This window comes from Halichondria panicea, chromosome 14 (assembly GCF_963675165.1).
Source record: "Halichondria panicea chromosome 14, odHalPani1.1, whole genome shotgun sequence".
Taxonomy (NCBI): domain Eukaryota; kingdom Metazoa; phylum Porifera; class Demospongiae; order Suberitida; family Halichondriidae; genus Halichondria; species Halichondria panicea.
The window spans coordinates 672648-694814 of record NC_087390.1 but is presented as its reverse complement, the minus strand read 5'-3'; the positions used below and the strand labels follow the sequence as shown (position 1 = coordinate 694814).

General features: G+C 42.2%; 3 protein-coding genes across 8 annotated transcripts in view; 2 read left to right on the top strand and 1 right to left on the bottom strand.

Moving 5' to 3' along the window:
* LOC135347268 (probable serine carboxypeptidase CPVL) overlaps window positions 1-11853 on the bottom strand; it is a 45665-nt gene extending 33812 nt beyond the window's left edge. Inside the window, exons 1-4 of one of the 5 annotated variants that reach the window (XR_010398318.1) lie at window positions 11326-11853; window positions 10528-10622; window positions 5992-6138; window positions 4811-5683 (exon numbers count right to left, since the gene is read on the bottom strand). The gene's annotated coding sequence lies outside the window, so the exon portion shown is untranslated. Of the gene's footprint in view, window positions 1-4810; window positions 5684-5991; window positions 6139-8654; window positions 9116-9423; window positions 9571-10527; window positions 10623-11325 lie in introns of those variants that run through there. The other 4 variants (XM_064545173.1, XR_010398319.1, XM_064545174.1 and 1 more) reach the window with 4 other exon arrangements.
* The window catches only part of LOC135347253 (formin-like protein 2), an 83312-nt gene that overhangs the window by 53713 nt on the left and 7432 nt on the right, over window positions 1-22167 (top strand). The window lies entirely within an intron of this gene.
* The window catches only part of LOC135347247 (uncharacterized), a 34500-nt gene continuing 26368 nt past the window's right edge, over window positions 14036-22167 (top strand). Inside the window, exons 1-2 of the mRNA XM_064545135.1 lie at window positions 14036-14313; window positions 15343-16056. Coding sequence (XP_064401205.1) covers window positions 14172-14313; window positions 15343-16056 — 856 coding nt within the window. The 5' untranslated portion in view covers window positions 14036-14171. The remainder of the gene's footprint in view (window positions 14314-15342; window positions 16057-22167) is intronic.

The window sequence follows — 22167 nt, the reverse complement described above, 5'->3', positions numbered from 1 at the left end:
TCTAGAGGTTTTGTGGTGGCGATGGGAGTGTTGGGAATGGGAACAGGCATTAAATAGATGTGGTGTGTGTGTGTGTGTGTGTGTGTGTGTGAGGGGTAGCAGCAGAAATAAGTATCTCTCAAATATAAAAGGTCTCGCTTTCAGAAAATCAGAAAAGCGTTGAAATTGGATACCCGGAATTCAAGTTATGGCAGATGAAAGAGTCCCCGAACCATTGAATAAACGGAGGGGGGTTGTAGTTAAACATACATGTATCTTTCAACAGCCATAACTTCAGTACGTTAAGTTTAACTAGAGCACTAAGTGCTAACCCTCGGCTGTTCACATAAATCAGAATTAAGGGTGTTATGTAAGCAGGCTAAGCAGCAAGTAACGTACGGGAGCAATTAAAGTCTAGAGGCTGAAAGTTTTGAGAATGGAGTTTAGTAGTGCACTGGACTAGGATCACAGCAAAGTCAGCAAAGAAGCCTAGAGTCTCAGTATAGCTCCTGTGGGGTATGCTCTGGGGCTAGGATCACAGCACAGTCAGCAAAGAAGCCTAGAGTCTCAGTATAGCTCCTGTGGGTATGCTCTGGGGCTAGGATAATAATTATAAGCAACAACCACAATCATAATTTTAGCTTTCTATTAGCGACCCTGTTCCATTGTTCTTGGTACGGGATCACTTCAGCTGTAAATAAGTAGGGTACCTCGAATAAAGGCCGCGTGTAGTTAGTTAGCTAGCTGCCAACGTGCAAGTTTAAGCTTCTTAGTTTTGCTCGCTTATATTCGACAACGAGGCTTTATATCAAAATCTGCAACTACGTATTAACTTGTTGGGTGAAGGCTATCCATGCTGTAAACGCAGAAGCAGACTCATGTACCACACACAAACAAACAAACCAAATGACTACTATACCCGCTGGCCACGGCACAGCCTCGGGTAATTATGCATAGTACTATGATAATGCTATACTGCTATTTTGAACAGCCAGACGACTGACGCTTACCCTCCCCTTATTGGGATCAGTGTCAAAGTATGAGGTCTCAAAGGGGAGTACAGCAAACCAAATGTATTTATTCCTAAGTATGTGAATAACGGCCTTGACCTTCTAACACAAGATACGCACTAAAATCTATCTATAAGTACGAATATGTGCCTTCAACCAATCACATCACAATGATTGAGGAAGAAAAATTGCTAATAAGCAAATTTTTTTTGGACAGCCCTACTCTTGGTATGCTGGCTTGTAATTGTGCAAGTATACACCAGAAACCACATGTACTACCAAAAGCAATGAATAGATTTGTTTGTGGTAAGACTAGATGATGGATGATGACCAATTATCCTCCAGCAAAAAACCTGTGTCTAGATATTGTTGGGTCTAGTACTCAAACTCCCTCTCTTCCCTATTTTCCCCTTTCTTTTGGGGGGTAAGCTCCCCCCCCCCACCCCCCACCTACTAGATGAAACCCTGATTAGTCTGGCGCACACACCCCTTATTGGGATCAGTGTGAATACATTCAAAGTATGAGGTCTCAAAGGGGAGTACAGCAAACCATTATTCCTAAATCTATGAATAATGGCCCTGACCTTCTGATCTACACAACCACACTTTGAACAGCCAGACGACTGACGCTTACCCTCCCCTTATTGGGATCAGTGTCAAAGTATGAGGTCTCAAAGGGGAGTACAGCAAACCAAATGAACTAAGTATGTGAATAATGGCCTTGACCTTCTAACACAAGATACGCACTAAAATCTATCTATAAGTACGAAAATGTGCCTTCAACGAATCACATCACAATGATTGAGTAACTTTAAACAGTACACGGACCAAAAAACTATCAACTGACCAGGTTTCATCTAGGATTTTAAGCTTGGAGGAGGAAACCACGCACGCTAGCACGAAAAATTGGAGGCCACACCAACTTCTGGCTACCACACCCCTATATTGTTAGTTGTTGGTGCCTATTAGCGATGTACTCCTGGCAATGTGCATTGACAGGCAACTCCATGTAACTTAGTATTAGGACTGTTCCAATGAAAGCACCGCAGGTGCTGATGCCTCGGTGGAGATGCCAAAGCTACATAACATGAAGCTACTAATACCTTTTATACTGATGAACATTTTTGCTTTTGCTGCATGCAAACTCAAAGAGTGGGTAATGATCGACCATGATTGTTGTTAAAAACGATCGATGCCAAAAGTTCAAGTCTAAAATTAATGGCTGCCATCAACAGAGCCTTGCAGCTCTCTTCCTCATTCTTGCAGCTACCAATAGCTAGCGTTCTAGTGCATCGCTAACTACTAAGTAGAGTAGTAACACTCGGTAAACAAGTTTGGCTACGTGCTCTACTGAAAAGGCTGCAATGGCATTCCAAGTAAGCAAAACTAGGCATAACTAGAGAACGAAGCATTATTTTGCAAATCCACGAATTAAAATCCAAGTAAACATGACTAGAAGCCTATAGAAACTCTTACTTGCACTTGATTCATCCTTGAGCAGCTGTAGCAGTCTACACAGACAGACAGACAGACACACAAACACACTACCGTATACCTCGCTTGCGCATGCGCACCGAGGCATAATTATTCTAGGAGAATAATAGGTGAGGCTAAAAAAATGGTATACAGTTCATTTAGTCTAGAGAGTAGATTACCACAAATGTGTGAGTAGTTGTACTTAAATGTAAATATCTTTGGATTGGAGTATTTCTAACAAATGGTGTTGATACCCGTGTGTAGATGAATGACTGAACTACAACATATCCAAAAATGTTTCGATGGAAACATAAGGTGGTGGGTTTGTGGTGATTAATAGAACAACAGCAAATTGTTATAGTGGGTAATCGGTTAGAGTAATAAAACAGTAATCTTGTACAGCTAAGGTCCTAGACTTCATCACATAATTGTTCAATGGTTTAAGTATCCTAGCCATCCCTTTATGAGTGTTACAAATGTTCACAGTGTTTATAATTCATGATTTACTGGTTTTCAGGTACACTTTTGGTTAGAGTAATAACTTTTGAAAAATTAATAGCTTAGCTTTCAAATTTCTGTACTAAGTTTACAGATAAATGGGCTACATTTTGATACCAAGAACATCCTATATGCTTATTCCATTGCTGAGATAACACTGAAAAGCTACATAATTTACTATTTTCTACTGTTTTGATGACATCAGCAGCTGCAAACCACAAACCAATGATGCTTTAATCAACCACAAACGTAATTAAAAGTGGGCGTATAGTTATTGTACGCCCACTTATGTGGTTAATTTGAGTGTCATCGATTTGTGGTTAGCAGCTTGTGATGTCATCAAAACAGTAGAAAATAGTAGAATATGTAGTTTTTCAGTGATATCTCAACAATGGAATAAGCATAGAGGATGTTCTTGGTATCAAAATGTAGCCCATTTATTTGTAAACTTACCAGAGAACTTTTAAAGCTAAGCTATAAAATTTTCAGAAGATATTACTCTAACCAAAAGTGTACCTAAAAACCGGTAAATCATGAATTATAGACACTGTGAGCATATGTAAGACCCATAAAGGGATGGTCAGGATACCTAAACTATTAAACTATTGCCTGATAAAAGTCTAAGACCTTAGCTGTTTAAGGTTAGTGTTTTATTACTCTAACCGATTACCCACTATAACAATTTGCTGTTGTTCTATTAATCACCACAAACCCACCATATTATGTTTCCATAGAAACATTTTTGGATATGTAGTTCAGTCATTCATCTACACACGGGTATCAACACCATTTCTTAGAAATGCTCCAATCAAAAGATATTTACATTTAAGTACAACTACTCACACATTTGTGGTAATCTACTCTCTAGACTAAACGAACTGTATAGAGTCAGAGGTTTAATACTGCACTTACATGATATTATTGACCTCTATGAGGTCATAGAGGTCAATAATATCATGTAAGTGCAGTACACATATCAGTTGTTTAGTTTTATATGGCTGCAATATTGCTATTTATGGTTCATGTTCATGCTGGCTTTTCAATGAGAATAATTATAATGGAGAATAATAGGAAGAAAAATTGAGAAATTCTAATAGGCAAATTTTTTTGGACAGCCCTACTCTTGGTATGCTGGCTTGTAATTGTGCAAGTATACACCAGAAACCACATGTTCTACCAAAAGCAATGAATAGATTTGTGGTAAGACTAGATGATGGATGATGACCAATTATCCTCTAGCAAAAGACCATGTCTAGATATTGTTGGGTCTAGTACTCAAACTCCCTCTCTTCCCAATTTCCCCTCTCTTTTGGGGGGTAAGCTTCCGCCCCCCCCCCCTACTAGATGAAACCCTGATTAGTCTGGCGCACACACCCCTTATTGGGATCAGTGTGAATACATTCAAAGTATGAGGTCTCAAAGGGGAGTACAGCAAACCATTATTCCTAAATCTATGAATAATGGCCCTGACCTTCTGATCTACAACCACACTTTGAACAGCCAGACCACTGGCGCTTACCCTCCCCTTATTGGGATCAGTGTCAAAGTATAAGGTCTCAAAGGGGAGTATAGCAAACCAAATGAATTTATTCCTAAGTATGTGAATAATGGCCTTGACCTTCTAACACAAGATACGCACTAAAATCTATCTATAAGTACGAATATGTGCCTTCAATGAATCACATCACAATGATTGAGTAACTTTAAAACAGTATACGGACCAAAAAACCATATTTGCTAGCAATTATACTGTAGGGAAGCACCCTAATATTGATGACTCATCACTAAATTAATACACTCCATGACTTAGTAGTTTCACACCCTCACACCCCACACCCCTCACACACCTGTCCTGCAATACTCTAACCCATCGGCCACAGTGAAGGCCAACTGCAGCACAGGGTCAGCACCAGCCTCCATGATGTGGTAGCCAGAAATAGCAATGTACTGAGGCATATGCTGCACACAGAGAGGAAGGTACGTACTATGGTGTGGAATGGTCTGATCTACAACCACACTTTGAACAGCCAGACGACTGACGCTTACCCTCCCCTTATTATGCCTCGAGGCGTAGCTGCACGAGGGATACGGTAAAGCTGACTGTGTGTGTGTGTGTGTGTGTGTGTGTCTGTCTGTGTGTCTGTTCCAGCTGTAACTGCTCAACGGTTGCAATGCAACAAAAACTGACAGCTTCTATAGGCTTCTAGCCACGATCTGTTGGATTTTGGTTCGTGGATTAGCAAACTAAAGCTTCTTCACATTGAAGGCTGTTGCAGTCTCTTCAGAATCTTTCATAGCATCATCTGTTCACACAAACTTTCTATTCAACATATGAGTTAGCCTTGCACTAAAGCGCTAGAGATAATTGTATAGTCCAGGACTTCCCCAAATTCAATCCATACACACAACTTAACTTGTACAGATTCCCTAATTCAATCAGCTACTCAAACAAGAGCCCTTTAACCAAACACTGGTTAAGTATGTACCAACATAAGATAAATAATACAGTAGAATGTTCAGTACACTACGTATAGGTAAAAAGAGTATATACCACTCCAAACAGGACTGTATACTTCTATCCAACACTTTCTGACATACTCTATCAACATACGTGTACCTAGCGAGGTCCTGAGAATGTTGTAGTAGTTGGTGGATCCAGTGATGTTGTACAAGTACGTAGGATACGGTATCAGATCTCCGTTGAGCAGAGCATCAAAAATCTGCAACAGTCGGCACAAACATGTTGTACCTACTTTAGGAATGTCAAATGGATTTTGGATGCTGAGCTTCTGTGAATTGGCCACCGAATAAACCGTAACAGCTGCGTTGAGTAATAGCTTAGACAAGCATACAGCTGGCTACAATGTTCACTAACTGCTAGGTACTGAACCCTGGTGGACGAGAGGGGGTACGTGATGCACATACATTGTAGTTAGTCAGTGGCTTCAGTAGTTGGTTCCTGTACAGGTACTGAGTACTAGAGTTGCCTCTGTGACTAGAGTTCTGATGCTGTGTATAGTGTGTGTACCTTGAAGCCATCGTAAAACCGTTCAGCTTTGATGTACTGCACAGCCGTGTTGGTCCTTGAATAAATGTAAGCGGCTTGGTTCTCGTCAGCCATTCCAAACTGGAACACAAGGTCAGCGTACGCATTCATCATCACTTGCGTCCGTCCCTGTGTGTGTGTGTGTGTGTGTGTGTGTGTGTGTGTGGGTGTGGGTGGGTGGGTGGGTGTCTTATCTGTATAAATGTAGGTTGCTTGGTTGAGGTGATTTTATGATAATAAACCTCAAGAATTGTCTAGAGGTTTTGTGGTGGTGATGGGAGTGTTGGGAATGGGCAACAGGCATTAAATAGATGTGGTGTGTGTGTGTGGGTGTGTGTGTGTGTGTGTGTGTGTGTGTGTGTGTGTGTGAGGGGTAGCAGCAGAAATAAGAATTGCTTTTTTATCTCTCAAATATGAAAGGTATCTTTCTAAGCTTTCAGAAAATCAGAAAAGCGTTGAAATTGGATACCTGGAATTCAAGTTATGGCAGATGAAAGAGTCCCCGAACCATTAAATAAACGGAGGGGGGTTGTAGTTAAACATACATGTATCTTTCAACAGCCATAACTTCAGTACGTTAAGTTTAACTAGAGCACTAAGTGCTAACCCTCGGCTGTTCACATAAATCAGAATAAAGGGTGTTATGTAAGCAGGCTAAGCAGCAAGTAACGTACGGGAGCAATTAAAGTCTAGAGGCTGAAAGTTTTGAGAATGGAGTTTAGTAGTGTACTGTGGACTAGGATCACAGCAAAGTCAGCAAAGAAGCCTAGAGTCTCAGTATAGCTCCTGTGGGGTATGCTCTGGGGCTAGGATCACAGCAAAGTCAGCAAAGAAGCCTAGAGTCTCAGTATAGCTCCTGTGGGGTATGCTCTGGGGCTAGGATAATAATTATAAGCAACAACCACAATCATAATTTTAGCTTTCTATTAGCGACCCTGTTCCATTGTTCTTGGTACGGGATCACTTCAGCTGTAAATAAGTAGGGTACCTCGAATAAAGGCCGCGTGTAGTTAGTTAGCTAGCTGCCAACGTGCAAGTTTAAGCTTCTTAGTTTTGCTCGCTTATATTTGACAACGAGGCTTTATATCAAAATCTGCAACTACGTATTACCTTGTTGGGTGAAGGCTATCCATGCTGTAAACGCAGAAGCAGACTCATGTGCCACACATAAACAAACAAACCAGATGACTACTATACCCGCTGGCCACGGCACAGCCTCGGGTAATTATGCAGAGTACTATGATCATGCTATACAGCTATTTTGAACAGACTGACTGGCGCTTACCCCCCCCTTATTGGGATCAGTGTCAAAGTATGAGGTCTCAAAGGGGAGTATAGCAAACCAAATGAATTTATTCCTAAGTAATGGCCTTGACCTTCTAACACAAGATACGCACTAAAATCTATCTATAAGTACGAATATGTGCCTTCAACGAATCACATCACAATGATTGAGTATAATAGGAAGAAAAATTGCTAATAGGCAAATTTTTTGGGACAGCCCTACTTGGTATGCTGGCTTGTTTTGTAATTATGCACCAGAAACCACATGTACTACCAAAAGCAGATCTGTGGTAAGACTAGATGATGGATGATGACCAATTATCCTCTAGCAAAAGACCGTGTCTAGATATTGTTGGGTCTAGTACTCAAACTGCCTCTCTTCCCTATTTTCCCCTCTCTTTTGGGGGGTAAGCTTCCCCCCCCCCCCTACTAGATGAAACCCTGATTAGTCTGGCGCACACACCCCTTATTGGGATCAGTGTGAATACATTCAAAAGTATGAGGTCTCAAAGGGGAGTCAAGCAAACCATTATTCCTAAATCTATGAATAATGGCCCTGACCTTCTGATCTACAACCACACTTTGAACAGCCAGACTGACTGGCACTTACCCTCCCCTTATTGGGATCAGTGTCAAAGTATGAGGTCTCAAAGGGGAGTATAGCAAACCAAATGAATTTATTCCTAAGTATGTGAATAATGGCCTTGACCTTCTAACACAAGATACGCACTAAAATCTATCTATAAGTACGAATATGTGCCTTCAACAAATCACATCTCACAATGATTGAGTAACTTTAAAACAGTATACGGACCAAAAACCATAATATTATTTGCTAGCAATTATACTGTAGGGAAGCACCCTAATATTGATGACTCCTCACTAAATTAATATACTCTGACTCCATGGCTTAGTAGTTTCACACCCTCACACCCCACACCCCTCACACACCTGTCCTGCAGTACTCTAGCCCATCAGCCACAGTGAAGGCCAACTCCAGCACAGGGTCAGCACCAGCCTCCATGATGTGGTAGCCAGAAATGGCATTGTACTGAGGCATATGCTGCACACAGAGAGGAAGGTACGTACTATGGTGTGGAATGGTCTGATCTACAACCATATGAACAGCCAGACGACTGACGCTTACCCTCCCCTTATTATGCCTCGAGGCCTAGCCGCATGAGGGATACGGTAAAGCTGACTGTGTGTGTCTGTGTGTGTGTTCCAGCTGTAACTGATCAAAGGTTGCAATGCAACAAAAACTGACAGCTTCTATAGGCTTCTAGCAACGATCTCCTGGATTTTGATTCGTGGATTAGCAAACTAAAGCTTCTTTCTCGAGTTATGACTATTTGACTCACATTGAAGGCTGTTGCAGTCTCTTCAGAATCTTTTATAGCATCATCTGTTCGCACAAACTTTCTATTCAACATATAAGTTAGCCTTGCACTAAAGCGCTAAAGATAATTGTATAGTCCAGGACTTCCCCAAATTCAATCCATACACACAACTTAACTTGTACAGATTCCCTAATTCAATTAGCTACTCAAACAAGAGCCCTTTAACCAAACACTGGTTAAGTATGTACCAACATAAGATAAATAATACAGTAGAATGTTCAGTACACTACGTATAGGTAAAAAGAGTATATACCACTCCAAACAGGACTGTATACTTCTATCCAACACTTTCTGACATACTCTATCAACATACGTGTACCTAGCGAGGTCCTGAGAATGTTGTAGTAGTTGGTGGATCCAGTGATGTTGTACAAGTACGTAGGATACGGTATCAGATCTCCGTTGAGAAGAGTATCAAAAATCTGCAACAGTCGGCACAAACATGTTATACCTACTTTGAGAATGTGAAATGGATTTTGGATGCTGAGCTTCTGTGAATTGGCCACCGAATAAACCGTAACAGCTGCGTTCAGTAATAGCTTAGACAAGCACAGAGCTGGCTACAATGTTCACTAACTGCTAGGTACTGAACCCTGGTGGACGAGAGGGGGTACGTGATGCACATACATTGTAGTTAGTCAGTGGCTTCAGTAGTTGGTTCCTGTACAGGTACTGAGTACTAGAGTTGCCTCTGTGACTAGAGTTCTGATGCTGTGTATAGTGTGTGTACCTTGAAGCCATCGTAAAACCGTTCAGCTTTGATGTACTGCACAGCCGTGTTGGTCCTTGAATAAATGTAAGCGGCTTGGTTCTCGTCAGCCATTCCAAACTGGAACACAAGGTCAGCGTACGCATTCATCATCACTTGTGTCCGTCCCTGTGTGTGTGTGTGTGTGTGGGTGTGTGTGTGTGCATGTGTGTGTGTGTGTGTGTGTGTGTGTGTGTGTGTGTGTGTGTGTGTGCATGTGTGTGTGTGTGTGTGTGTGTGTGTGTGTGTGTGTGTGTGTGGGTGTGGGTGTCTTATCTTGGACTGTATAAGATAATAACCCTCAGGAATTGTCTAGAGGTTTTGTGGTGGTGATGGGAGTGTTGGGAATGGGGAACAGGCATTAAATAGATGTGTGTGTGTGTGTGTGTGTGTATGTGTATGTGTGTGTGTGTGTGTGTGTGTATGTGTATGTGTGTGTGTGTGTGTGTGTGTATGTGTATGTGTGTGTGTGTGTGTGTGTGTGTGTGTGTGTGTGTGTGTGTGTGTGCGTGTGTGTGTATGTGTGTGTGTGAGGGGTAGCAGCAGAAATAAGAATTGCCTTTTTATCTCTCAAATATAAAAGGTCTCTTTCTAAACTAGCCATAACTCGAGAAAGAAGCTTTAGTTTGCTAATCCACGAATCAAAATCCAAGAGAATGTGGCTAAAAGCCTATAGAAGCTGTTAGTTTTCTTCGCATTGCAACCGTTGAGCAGTTACAGCTGGAACAGACACACAGACAGACACACGCACACACACACACACACACAGTCAGCTTTACCGTATTCCTCGTGCGGCTACATCTCGAGGCATAATTACAGTATTTGGTATTATGGCTGGTTAGGACATGATTATTGTGGGCATGCAGTGGCTATGTTAACATGAACAATTATGGGCTTGGGCTGTACATAAAGACTTCGGACTGTATAAATGGAGGGTCCTTTGGTTGCTTGGTTGGTGAGAAGCTTTTGTGCTTGTACTTGGTATGACAATAATTTTATGATAATAAACCTCAGGAATTGTCTAGAGGTTTTGTGGTGGCTGATGCATGGGGGTGTTGGGAGTGGGCCTTGCCCAATTATGCTCACAATTGTTCCTAGTCTCCAAGTCTCATGTACATTGTACCAAGAGTTCATTAGGAGGAGTACACAACTCCACGTAGTACCCTCTCCACAATCACATGCTGTTGTATAAAGAATCAAAATTAATTTGCAATGAATGACAGTGTGGATGGTGATAATGATCACCAATGTTATTCATTTACAACTGCCAGTAGGAAAGGCAATGAATAACATAGTTACTAATTACCTTTCCTGCTTGTTGTGATTGAGTATCTGTGACCTAGGAATGAGGAATGCTTTTTGTGCAGTCTATTGGAGTAGCTATACTCTTCCTAATGAACTCTTGATTGTACCAGGAGTGCACTCCTGATTGTATACCTATTAGTCTTTAATTATTACCATTAGTCTGCTAGCATAACTTGGGCAAGGCCTAGTGGGAGTGGGGAACAGGCATTAGTCAGCATATACGCCCTTGGTCAAAGTAAATAGATGTGGTGTGTGTGTGTGTGTGTGTGTGTGTGTGTGTGTGTGAGGAGTATAGCAGCAGAAATGAACTTGGCTAAGAATTGAAAAATACTTTAAATATTAAAGGTCTCTTTCAAAGCTTTCAGAAAATCAGAAAAGTGTTGAAATCAAGTTATGGCAGTCCCCAAACCATTGGGAAGCTATTACACTTTGGTGCCCTTAGTGACTGTTGCTGGATTTTGTCTATAATTATAAGCAAGCAACTCCATTAACCTGGGCTGTAATAATTATAGAGGGTGTCCTAGTGGTTAGTGTACACACATAATACACTTGACTCTGCCTGAGTGTCCTACTAATAACCTGATGGCCTTGAGTTGGATGTTGTTACTGATCCTCTCCAGTACTGCCTCCCCAGACACAGTGTCTATGATGAGCACACACTCTTTAGTGACAGGCTTCTTGGGTCCTCTGAACTGGGCCACATCATCAGTCCACTCAGCCTGTGTGGAAGTGGAGGGGGGCAGAATGATTGTAGTTATAGTCAAACCTGTCTATTGTAGTCACCCTCTATAATACAGCCACTCAACATCTCCATAGCATATAATTATGTGTTTGGACCTGACTGTGTTAGGAGGCCACCTCTCTATTGGCAAACATGCCTCACAATAAAATAGCTGATTGGAGAGCTTATAATTATAACTACACAACTACATGTACTTGCTTATTAAGTTTGCTCCATAGAAACCTACTAATAGATCTAGCTCAGTTGCTGTGAGATAGCAAATAGTGTGTGATATGATGCTGGGCTAGTTGTACAGTACCCCAGTGTACCACCATGGTGACTGCTCACTTCCCTAGATACAACCTCCAGGGTATGGAGGAAGTGATTGTAGCTAAGCTACAGTTATCCCCTCACCTGTACTACTAGTAGTTGTACGTTCACTTCATCATCAGCCACTCGCAGTTTACCAGGCTTTGTGGGATCCACTGACAGAGGCTTCAAGTCATCTGATACAGTGGCCATCAACAATACCAATGTCAGATTTTACTAAATACTTCACATAATTTATATCAATTGTGTAAAATCGGCCAAAAAATACAAGACATTATATTAAGGCTAAGGGGGTGGAGACATAGCCTCGAGACCAGCCGTTCGTTATCTGAAAGAACGCCTGGTCAAGTTCCAATGTAGCACTCACTCTAGCTGAGTCAGCGTTTTATAGCATCATAATGATATTCATGGGTAATACACCTTGTGCGGGCAATTACCGGTCCAAGAAATTCCTGGACCATAGAACGGGTGCTACATTGGAACTTGACCAGGCGTTCTTTCAGATAACGAACGGCTGGTCTCGAGGCTAGTGGAGATACGCCACAACAGTCTTCCTACCATACTAGTTTATATAATCCTATACTGAAAGAGATTAAATTTGTGTGTGTATGCATGGCGATATTATTTTTTGGTCTGATAGAAATTGGCCGAGAAACTCTGACTCACACTTGGTATGATAGGCGTTCTCCCTGGGGAAGGTGAAGCTCTTGCCCAGTTTGACTCGGTATTCCTGACCCAGTTTTTCACTGGGAGCTGTTCAGTAGAAGCAACTTCAGCCATAGAACAAGACTGGAGAGCACCTAACAGACAACTCCAAATTGTCGTATACGGTAAAGATCATTAAAGAAATAATTGAATGTGAATATCGTTGCAAAAAAGGGGGAGGGTCTCGTAGTCAAAAAGGTCAAGGCTAAACAAAGATTATTAGACTGGCATTAAGTCTGCACTGAACGCTACAGAAAAAGCTTCTCAGCAACTATTTGTCTTGACTCTTGGAGCTGCACACTGACAGTTGCATGGTATTCTGACAGAACCATGAAGATGACATCTCAGAGACATGCCCGTTATCTCTCAATTGATCTGAAAGATGATGTTACCCTGGATTTCCCTAAGCCTAGTTGGCAGCTCAGAGCCTGCCTTGCCTCTGTGTTGATCACCCCTGTCCTCTACCAACTCTACCTCATTATGGTCACCATCAGATACATACTCTTCTTACAAACTTTTTCCTGTAAGTCAGTGAAGCATACTCACCAATAATTGCACTATCATACACTATACAAAGCATAATTATTACGGCATATAATATAAAGGTCAGTTTTAAACAGCATTGCTTGGTATTCACGGAACCTCACGACACATACTTGTGATGACACAGCACATGAATATAGCACGTGAATATATTTATGCAACTCTACACAGCTCCCCCACGTCCTACCTGCCCTGTGGTTGACTTGAGTTGGACCGGAGTGTTTCCTTGTGAGCTGGGATGGAGGGGGAGTGCACTGGCCGTTCTCATTCTGTCGGCTGTGCTTATCACCTGCTACTCACTCATCACTGCCTGCTTGGTGAGATGGAACCCTCGGAAACAATGGAACTCAACCACATCAGGTAATATTTACTGCCACAATAATTATAAACGTCACTCTTACTTTCTAGTTTTTGATACTCAAGAAAAGCCGACCCAGTTCCAAGTGAGAGCTCAGAGCACTAATCGGCCCCCCACTCTCAGTCTGTATATACTGATACTGATATTCCGCTTACTGTTACAGTCAGGAGATGTTGAAGCAAACCCTGGACCAACGCTTGGTAAGCGGTGTCTCCTTATGATACATAATATACACAATGACATTGCTCCTCAGAGAACATGCTTGCATAAACCATGTGTATGACCATGTGTACTTATCATTTGGTTGTAATTTTTGTAGGCTCAATTCTGACTCTCGGTGATTTGAATTTTGTTTACAAGAACTTGATAAAAGCTGCTGGAGACTGGTTTGACCTGGGACTTGATCTGGGATTAGATCCTGGCACCCTCAAAGATATAAAAGATGACTATCACAGGAACAAGGACTGCTTACGTGAAATGATATCTGCTCGCTTGAAGACTGGCCCTCTCACCTATTCTGAAATATGTCAGAGTCTCAGAGCACCAACAGTTGATCGGAATGATGTCGCTGAGGCTATAGAGGAGGCATGTACAGGTATGAATAGTCATGAGGCTAACCTTGACCAGCATTTCTATTGATAAATATCAGTTACTGCAGCCTAAAGCCAGGAACGAAACTTAGATATGTAGGACAATTGTGAGGCTACTAGCAATATAGACCACACTATAAGCATTTCTATGAATAGTCAACAGTACTTAACTATGTGAATGGATAGTCTACCTCGTCACGAACACTTATATTATCTTTATGTACTTCAGTCAATTGTATATATAATTATAGCAGATGACGATACTTCACCTGGGCCATCTAAGAGGCAGAAATTGTCCACAACGAATCCTGAACCAATCAGTGAGTTAGCTCAATTGGATAACTCAATTCATTGGTAGTTTGTGTGCATGGGTGTGATAGAAAGTTTGAGGATAAAAGTATTTCCCACCTACTACACTTTTGCCATGTAGTCTAGTGGGGTTTAACTGTCATAAATTGGCACCTCAGGGCTACAAGGGAAAATATAGTTCATAAATTGGCACCTCAAGCATAATTATATAGCAAAAAGTGTTTTCGATGAATAAAGATGAATGAAATGTCATGCATGAGAAACAAAATGTCATAAATGAAAACATAGAGTCGGGTGTAGTCTGTAGACTAGTTCATCAAAAATTCTGCTGTGTGCTTGAAGAAGGAGCTGCTTTAGTGACACTCTGGGAGAGGGCTAGGGCTCAAGCTGAGCCTTGCTCACTAGCACTAGTACTGCTCGCCACTGCGCTAGCAGTAGGCCTGTTCAGTTTCTGTATTCAAAGAAAAAGAAGCCAGTTTAATAATAATATAGGAGTGGCTATTTTAAGCTTACCTTTGCTTGCCTATACTAGCCTGGCATAGCCGAAGAGAGCTGGTCTAGACACTGTCTAGAGCTAGCTGTGTTGTTTTTTCTGGCTGGTTGCTGCAGGTATGTGGAGGGAGGGGCTGACTAATTGCACAGAGAGGGGGAGTGGCTCTGTAAAGTTTGCTTGGAGGGAGGGGCTGGCTGCTCATATTCTGTCCAAGCTGCGCAAGGCTTTGAGTGTGGACAGGAGCCCTGGTGTGGACGATCTCTCTTCTTCCTAATAATAATTATTGTCTTCTTGTTTGAATAGTGTTGCTATGTGGTAGTCATGCACAAGCTTTATATAGCTCGATGCATAGCAACCAGTAAGCCAATTAGATGAGACATAATTATATCAGTTAATGTACAGTGCCTCAGGGTTTATGACAGTAAACCACACCTCTCCCTCAGGCGTATATTATAATATATAATTATATACAGTACTGTGGAGTCGTACTCTATATACATACTGAACATTCTACTGTATTATTCATCTTTCGCTTGTTTATTCTCAGAATCCAAATCTGATAATCGTTCCACCATCCAACGAGATGAAGCAATAGGAATTTATCGATCATACTTAACTAGTATTTACGATACAAGATCTCTCCCTGCTGATGACAAATATCCTCTCCAGTGTGTTAAGCATTTTGTTAACCTAGAATGTGCGGATGTAAGTAAACATTTATCGAGAAAGGAAATGAAAGAGTCCTGGTCAAAAATAGTTAAAGGCGAGCTGTATAGATTTCCTAGAGAGAGAATCACAATGGACCAGATAGCTTCCAAAGTAGAGGGCAAATTCTCAAAACTAGTTGTCATTAAAGGGGCTCCTGGAGGAGGTAAGACGACTTTGTCATGGGAACTGTGCAGACAATGGGCTACTGGTAAAGTTTGGACAGATTACTCCCTCGTTGTATTGCTCCGACTTCGAGATGAGAATGTTCAGGAAGCTGTAGAATTAGTTGATCTATTTCAATGTGAAGATACTGATGTTTCCAAATGTATTTATACTATTATTCGAAAGAATCATGGGCAGGGCATACTTTTCATTTTGGAAGGCCTGGATGAGTTGCCACCATCCCTTAGAGAAAATGACTCGATATTTATGAAGCTAATAACCGGACGTCTTCTGCCAGCTAGTACCGTGCTTGTTACCACTAGGCCCTGGGCTGTATGTGATCTACCTGTTACTTGTAGCTCAAGAGTTGATCAGTTCATTGAAATTTTAGGTTTTTCTTCAGAACAAATTCAGGAGTACATTGATCTAAGAATCAAAGATGGGGCTCCAGCAGAACTACGTGAATACATTAACTCTAATCCACGTATTTCTAGTGCAATGTATAACCCTCTTCATGCCAGAATTGTAGTCGAAGTGTACAGAAAAAACTATGAGAATAGCAATAGCTGCATAATCCCCAACACAACAACTGAACTATACACCGAATGCTGTCAAATTTTGATTAAAAGATGTTTAGAGAGTGATTGGAGTGGTGAGCTGAGTGAGTTACCTTCATCACTTCAGGTACATTTTGATAAGCTCTGCCGAATTGCATACAATGGAATAACAAAAGAAAAACAACAATTGGTTTTCTTCAAGGAAGATGTTGTTGATACTAACACACTCGGATTCATGAACAGTGTACATCCTTTATATATGAAAAGAAACAGTTCTCCATTTTACAATTTCCTTCATCTAACACTTCAAGAGTTTCTCGCTGCATTTTACATCTGGAAAAATAAAACCCCACACGAGCAGTTGATCTTGTTTGAAACAAAGGCTAATGATGGATCGTACAAGATGATTCTATTGTTTTTAGCTGGATTGACTAAACTGAATGACCCATGGACACAGTGTGTACTTCCAACTCCTTATGTGTACTATGAGAAAGGATCATCAAAAGCCGAGAGAATGTGTGAAGAATTCTCAAGTGATCAAATTCTGTGGATCTATGAAAGCCAAAATGTGCAAGCCATGAAGGACTTGTATTGTAATGTGCTGTATGAACCACCGCTAGATGATGATATTGATCAGTTTGCACTTGGTTATGTTGTAGCTTCTGCTCATTTCAAAGTAACTGTAATGGACATGTTCGAGTTTAATGAAAGTGGTGTGGATAGATCAATGATATTAGCAGGAATCAACAAAGTTTTGCCTTCTTTTACTCTAAGTGTAAGGCATCTGAAAATGTCTACCACATTCAAGATTCCATCTGCTTGGCATACACTCACTGATAGGATACTACCAGAATTAGAAAGCGTCATAATCAGTAATCCAAGATCAGGAGTTATTAACGATGAATTTGATGGGCCTGAGGTTCCATGTACATTAAAAATATTTGACACTATAGAGCTATCTCCAAACTTAAGTGTTGTAGAGCTAGATTTTGGCATCTCAAGAGACACTGTGATACGAATACTTGATATTTTGAAGCCAAAACACTGCTTGAAAGTTTTGAAATGTGCTCAAGTATCGCCAGCTGATGAAGAGTTGTTGTCTGACTTCATTGCACATTCTAGTATTGAAATGTTGGTGATACATTTGGTACAATTAATGCGTGAGTCACCCATCACAGATCCTTATAATTGGTGTATTTCAATTGGATTGAACGTGACTGAGTTAAAACGGAACAACACGAAAATCTTGCCACATTTACTGTGTGAAATTTCATTTACCAATAACGAACCAAGAAGAAGGTTTACAAAAAAAGAGTCAACCACCAAAAACATAATTTCAATATTAAGCCACTGGAAACTAAGCTTACAATATCTGCGATGCTCTTCCCAACTTAACTTGACTCCCACTGAGCAGTTTTTTAGTACTCTACTCGATTGTCCGATACTTAAAGAACTCGATATCCAAAATAAAAGAAAAGTCCAGTTTGAATATTTCTGTACCCACCAGCACTTGCAATCACTAACTTTGTTATGTCCTCATAATGCCTGTAAAGTTTTACGTTTTCTCAAAGACAATCGATTACATTCCATTAAAAGTCTTAAACTTGAATGTCACATCTACAATTTTGATGAAGCTATTGGTGAGTATCTACAGACTGACACATCTCTAGAAGAATTGACACTGACTTATAGGAATTTGGAAAGTAGCCCGAGTTATTTAATGCAGGGACTGCAAGTTAACACATGTCTAACTAAGCTAACAATGTCGCCGTTTAAAATGGGCTCAGATTATGGTCTCGGAACGCTTGAACTGGCCCAAATGTTTCAACTTAATACAACTCTACAATTCATTGAGCTTACGTTTTGTATACAGTTGCCAGGGGATCTACTACCTGTTTTGGAAGCATTGAGAGAAAACAATACAGTTAAACACCTGAAACTCTATTTAATACGGTACACTGTTACCACTGAAGAGGCTGAAGCTGTCGGTAATGTGTTAGCCAAGAACAAGACGCTAGAGGTGTTTCACCTCAATGCTAAGATCACCGACTACTCCCCAATTGTCAGGGGGCTGTTTGAAAACAAAACACTGAAAGAATTCGGCACTTCTGAGAAGACAAAAAAGAACATTGTCACATGTCCCGAGTACGTTAATGTCAGACAAAGAATTGTGTTTATTTGGCAGTATGTATGACTCCTGTTTTATGTTATGGTCTAGTTTGTATACTAAATCTTATAAATCTTCCCAATCGGTGGCTATCTTTCTTATACATGTACAGTATATTTTTGTGTACCATTGGGCAGAGAGTATAAACTCTATACAATAATTATACACTCCATAATTATTTATGTCTCTAATAGCAATTGTTTTTGATCGTTTCGTTGATTTGGTAATTAAAATCTTCTCTTCAAACAACATATTAAATGACACGACTATAATTATAAATTTCATTTTTATCCTTATACTTGAAGCATGATCATTTCCAGACAACATAATTATAATAGGCTATTGCATGTTCACAAAGTTCTGGATGAGGTTGAGTGCTCTCTCCGGCTGGTCAAACGGGAGAATGTGCCCACCTCCTCTCACGACCACCTGCATAAACTTGTTCACTGTCCTCACATACCCGGCAACATCATCTCCTATCTGTGAAGGGAGAAATGTGTGTGTGGGGGTTAGGGTTAGGGGGTGAGAACAAGAAATGTTTGTGTGTATGTGTGTGGGGGGTGAAAACAAGAAATGTGTGTGTGTGTGGGGGGGAGGGATGAGAACAAGAAATGTGTGTGTGTGTGTGGGGGGTGAGAACAAGAAATGTGTGCGTGGGGGGGGGGGGGGTGAGAACAAGAAATGTTTGTGTGTATGTGTGTGGGGGGTGAGAACAAGAAATGTGTGTGTGTGTGTGGGGGGAGGGATGAGAACAAGAAATGTGTGTGTGTGTGGGGGGTAAGAACAAGAGATGTGTGTGTGTGTGGGGGGGGTGAGAACAAAAAATGTTTGTGTGTATGTGTGTGGGGGGTGAGAACAAGAAATGTGTGTGTGTGTGTGTGGGGGGTGAGAACAAGAAATGTGTGCGTGGGGGGGGGGTGAGAACAAGAAATGTTTGTGTGTATGTGTGTGGGGGGTGAGAACAAGAAATGTGTGTGTGTGTGTGTGTGGGAGGGGGGGTGAGAACAAGAAATGTGTGTGTGTGTGGGGGGGGTGAGAACAAAAAATGTTTGTGTGTATGTGTGTGGGGGGTGAGAACAAGAAATGTGTGCGTGGGGGGGGGTAAGAACAAGAAATGTGTGTGTGTGGGGGGGGTCAGAACAAAAAATGTGTGTGTGTGTGTGGGGGGTTAGAACAAGAAATGTGTGTGTGTGTGTGAGAACAAGAAATGTGTATGTGTGTGTGGGGGGTGAGAACAAGAAATGTGTGTGTGTGGGGGGGAGGGATGAGAACAAGAAATGTGTGTGTGTGGGGGGGGGGAAACAAGAAATGTGTGTGTGTGTGTGTGTGTGTGTGGGGAGGGGTGAGAACAAGAAATGTGTGTGTGCGCGTGTGGGGGGTGAGAACAAGAAATGTGTGTGGGGGGGTGAGAACAAAAAATGTGTGTGTGTGTGGGGGGTTAGAACAAGAAGTGTGTGTGTGTGTGTGTGTGGGGGGGGTGAGAACAAGAAATGTGTGTGTGTGTGTTGGGGGGGGTGAGAACAAGAAATGTGTGTGTGTGGGGGGGATGAGAACAAGAAATGTGTGTGTGTGTGGGGGGTGAGCTAGAACAAGAAATGTGTGTGTGTGTGTGGGGGGGGGGTGAGAACAAGAAATGTGTGTGTGTGTGTGGGGGGGGGGGTGAGAACAAGAAATGTGTGTGTGTGTGTGGGGGGGGGTGAGAACAAGAAATGTGTGTGTGTGTGTGTGGGGGGGGGGGTGAGAACAAGAAATATGTGTGTGTATGTGGGGTGAGAACAAGAAATGTGTGTGTGTGTGTGGGGGGGGGGGTGAGAACAAGAAATGTGTGTGTGTGTGTGTGTGGGGGGGGGGTGAGAACAAGAAATATGTGTGTGTGTGTGGGGTGAGAACAAGAAATGTGTGTGTGTGTGTGTGTGTGGGGGGGGTGAGAACAAGAAATGTGTGTGTGTGTGTGTGTTGTGTGTGGGGGGGGTGAGAACAAGAAATGTCTGCGTGTGGGGGGGTGAGAACAAGAAATGTGTGTGTGTGTGTGTGTGTGTGTGGGGGGGGGGAGAACAAGAAATGTGTGTGTGTGTGGGGGGGGTGAGAACAAAAAATGTTTGTGTGTATGTGTGTGGGGGGTGAGAACAAGAAATGTGTGTGTGTGTGTGTGGGGGGTGAGAACAAGAAATGTGTGCGTGGGGGGGGGTAAGAACAAGAAATGTGTGTGTGTGGGGGGGGTCAGAACAAAAAATGTGTGTGTGTGTGTGGGGGGTTAGAACAAGAAATGTGTGTGTGTGTGTGTGTGGGAGGGGGGGTGAGAACAAGAAATGTGTATGTGTGTGTGGGGGGTGAGAACAAGAAATGTGTGTGTGTGGGGGGGAGGGATGAGAACAAGAAATGTGTGTGTGGGGGGGGGGAAACAAGAAATGTGTGTGTGTGTGTGTGTGTGTGGGGAGGGGTGAGAACAAGAAATGTGTGTGTGCGCGTGTGGGGGGTGAGAACAAGAAATGTGTGTGGGGGGGTGAGAACAAAAAATGTGTGTGTGTGTGGGGGGTTAGAACAAGAAGTGTGTGTGTGTGTGTGTGGGGGGGGGGGTGAGAACAAGAAATGTGTGTGTGTGTGTTGGGGGGGGGTGAGAACAAGAAATGTGTGTGTGTGGGGGGGATGAGAACAAGAAATGTGTGTGTGTGTGGGGGGTGAGCTAGAACAAGAAATGTGTGTGTGTGTGTGGGGGGGGGGGTGAGAACAAGAAATGTGTGTGTGTGTGGGGGGGGGGGTGAGAACAAGAAATGTGTGTGTGTGTGTGGGGGGGGGTGAGAACAAGAAATGTGTGTGTGTGTGTGTGGGGGGGGGGGTGAGAACAAGAAATATGTGTGTGTATGTGGGGTGAGAACAAGAAATGTGTGTGTGTGTGTGGGGGGGGGGGTGAGAACAAGAAATGTGTGTGTGTGTGTGTGGGGGGGGGGGGGTGAGAACAAGAAATATGTGTGTGTGTGTGGGGTGAGAACAAGAAATGTGTGTGTGTGTGTGTGTGGGGGGGGGGTGAGAACAAGAAATGTGTGTGTGTGTGTGTGTGTGGGGGGGGTGAGAACAAGAAATGTCTGCGTGTGGGGGGGTGAGAACAAGAAATGTGTGTGTGTGTGTGTGTGTGTGTGGGGGGGGGGAGAACAAGAAATGTGTGTGTGTGTGTGTGGGGGGGGGGGGTGAGAACAAGAAATGTGTGTGTGTGTGGGGTGAGAACAAGAAATGTGTGTGTGTGTGTGGGGGGGGGGGGGGGTGAGAACAAGAAATGTGTGTGTGTTTGTGTGTGGGGGGGGGTGAGAACAAGAAATGTCTGTGTGTGGGGGGGTGAGAACAAGAAATGTGTGTATGTGTGTGGGGGGGGTTAAAACAGGAAATGTGTGTGTGTGTGGGGGGGGGGGGTGAGATGTACAACGTGGGTCCTCACTGAACACTAGTTAACCCTTTCCCGGCTTTAATTAAAAAAACAAAATACAGAATAAATACATATTTTTCTTTAAAAATAAATATCTCATGAACAATGCATTGAAATCACTTGCAACTATTTCCTACAGGTAGCCCAGATCCTGGGGGTACCATGACATCATCATCGTTACCTAGCAACTGACCACCCCCCACTAATTAACGATTTTTTACACATTTTACAATTATGAACATAAAGAATATTGTATGAAGGCATGAAGTAACTAAAAACACTAAGTAAGTGTTCTCAATGTTCTCACGGTGACATGGTTCAATCAGGATCAGCAGAAACTTCTCTGCGAGGTCGTATCGG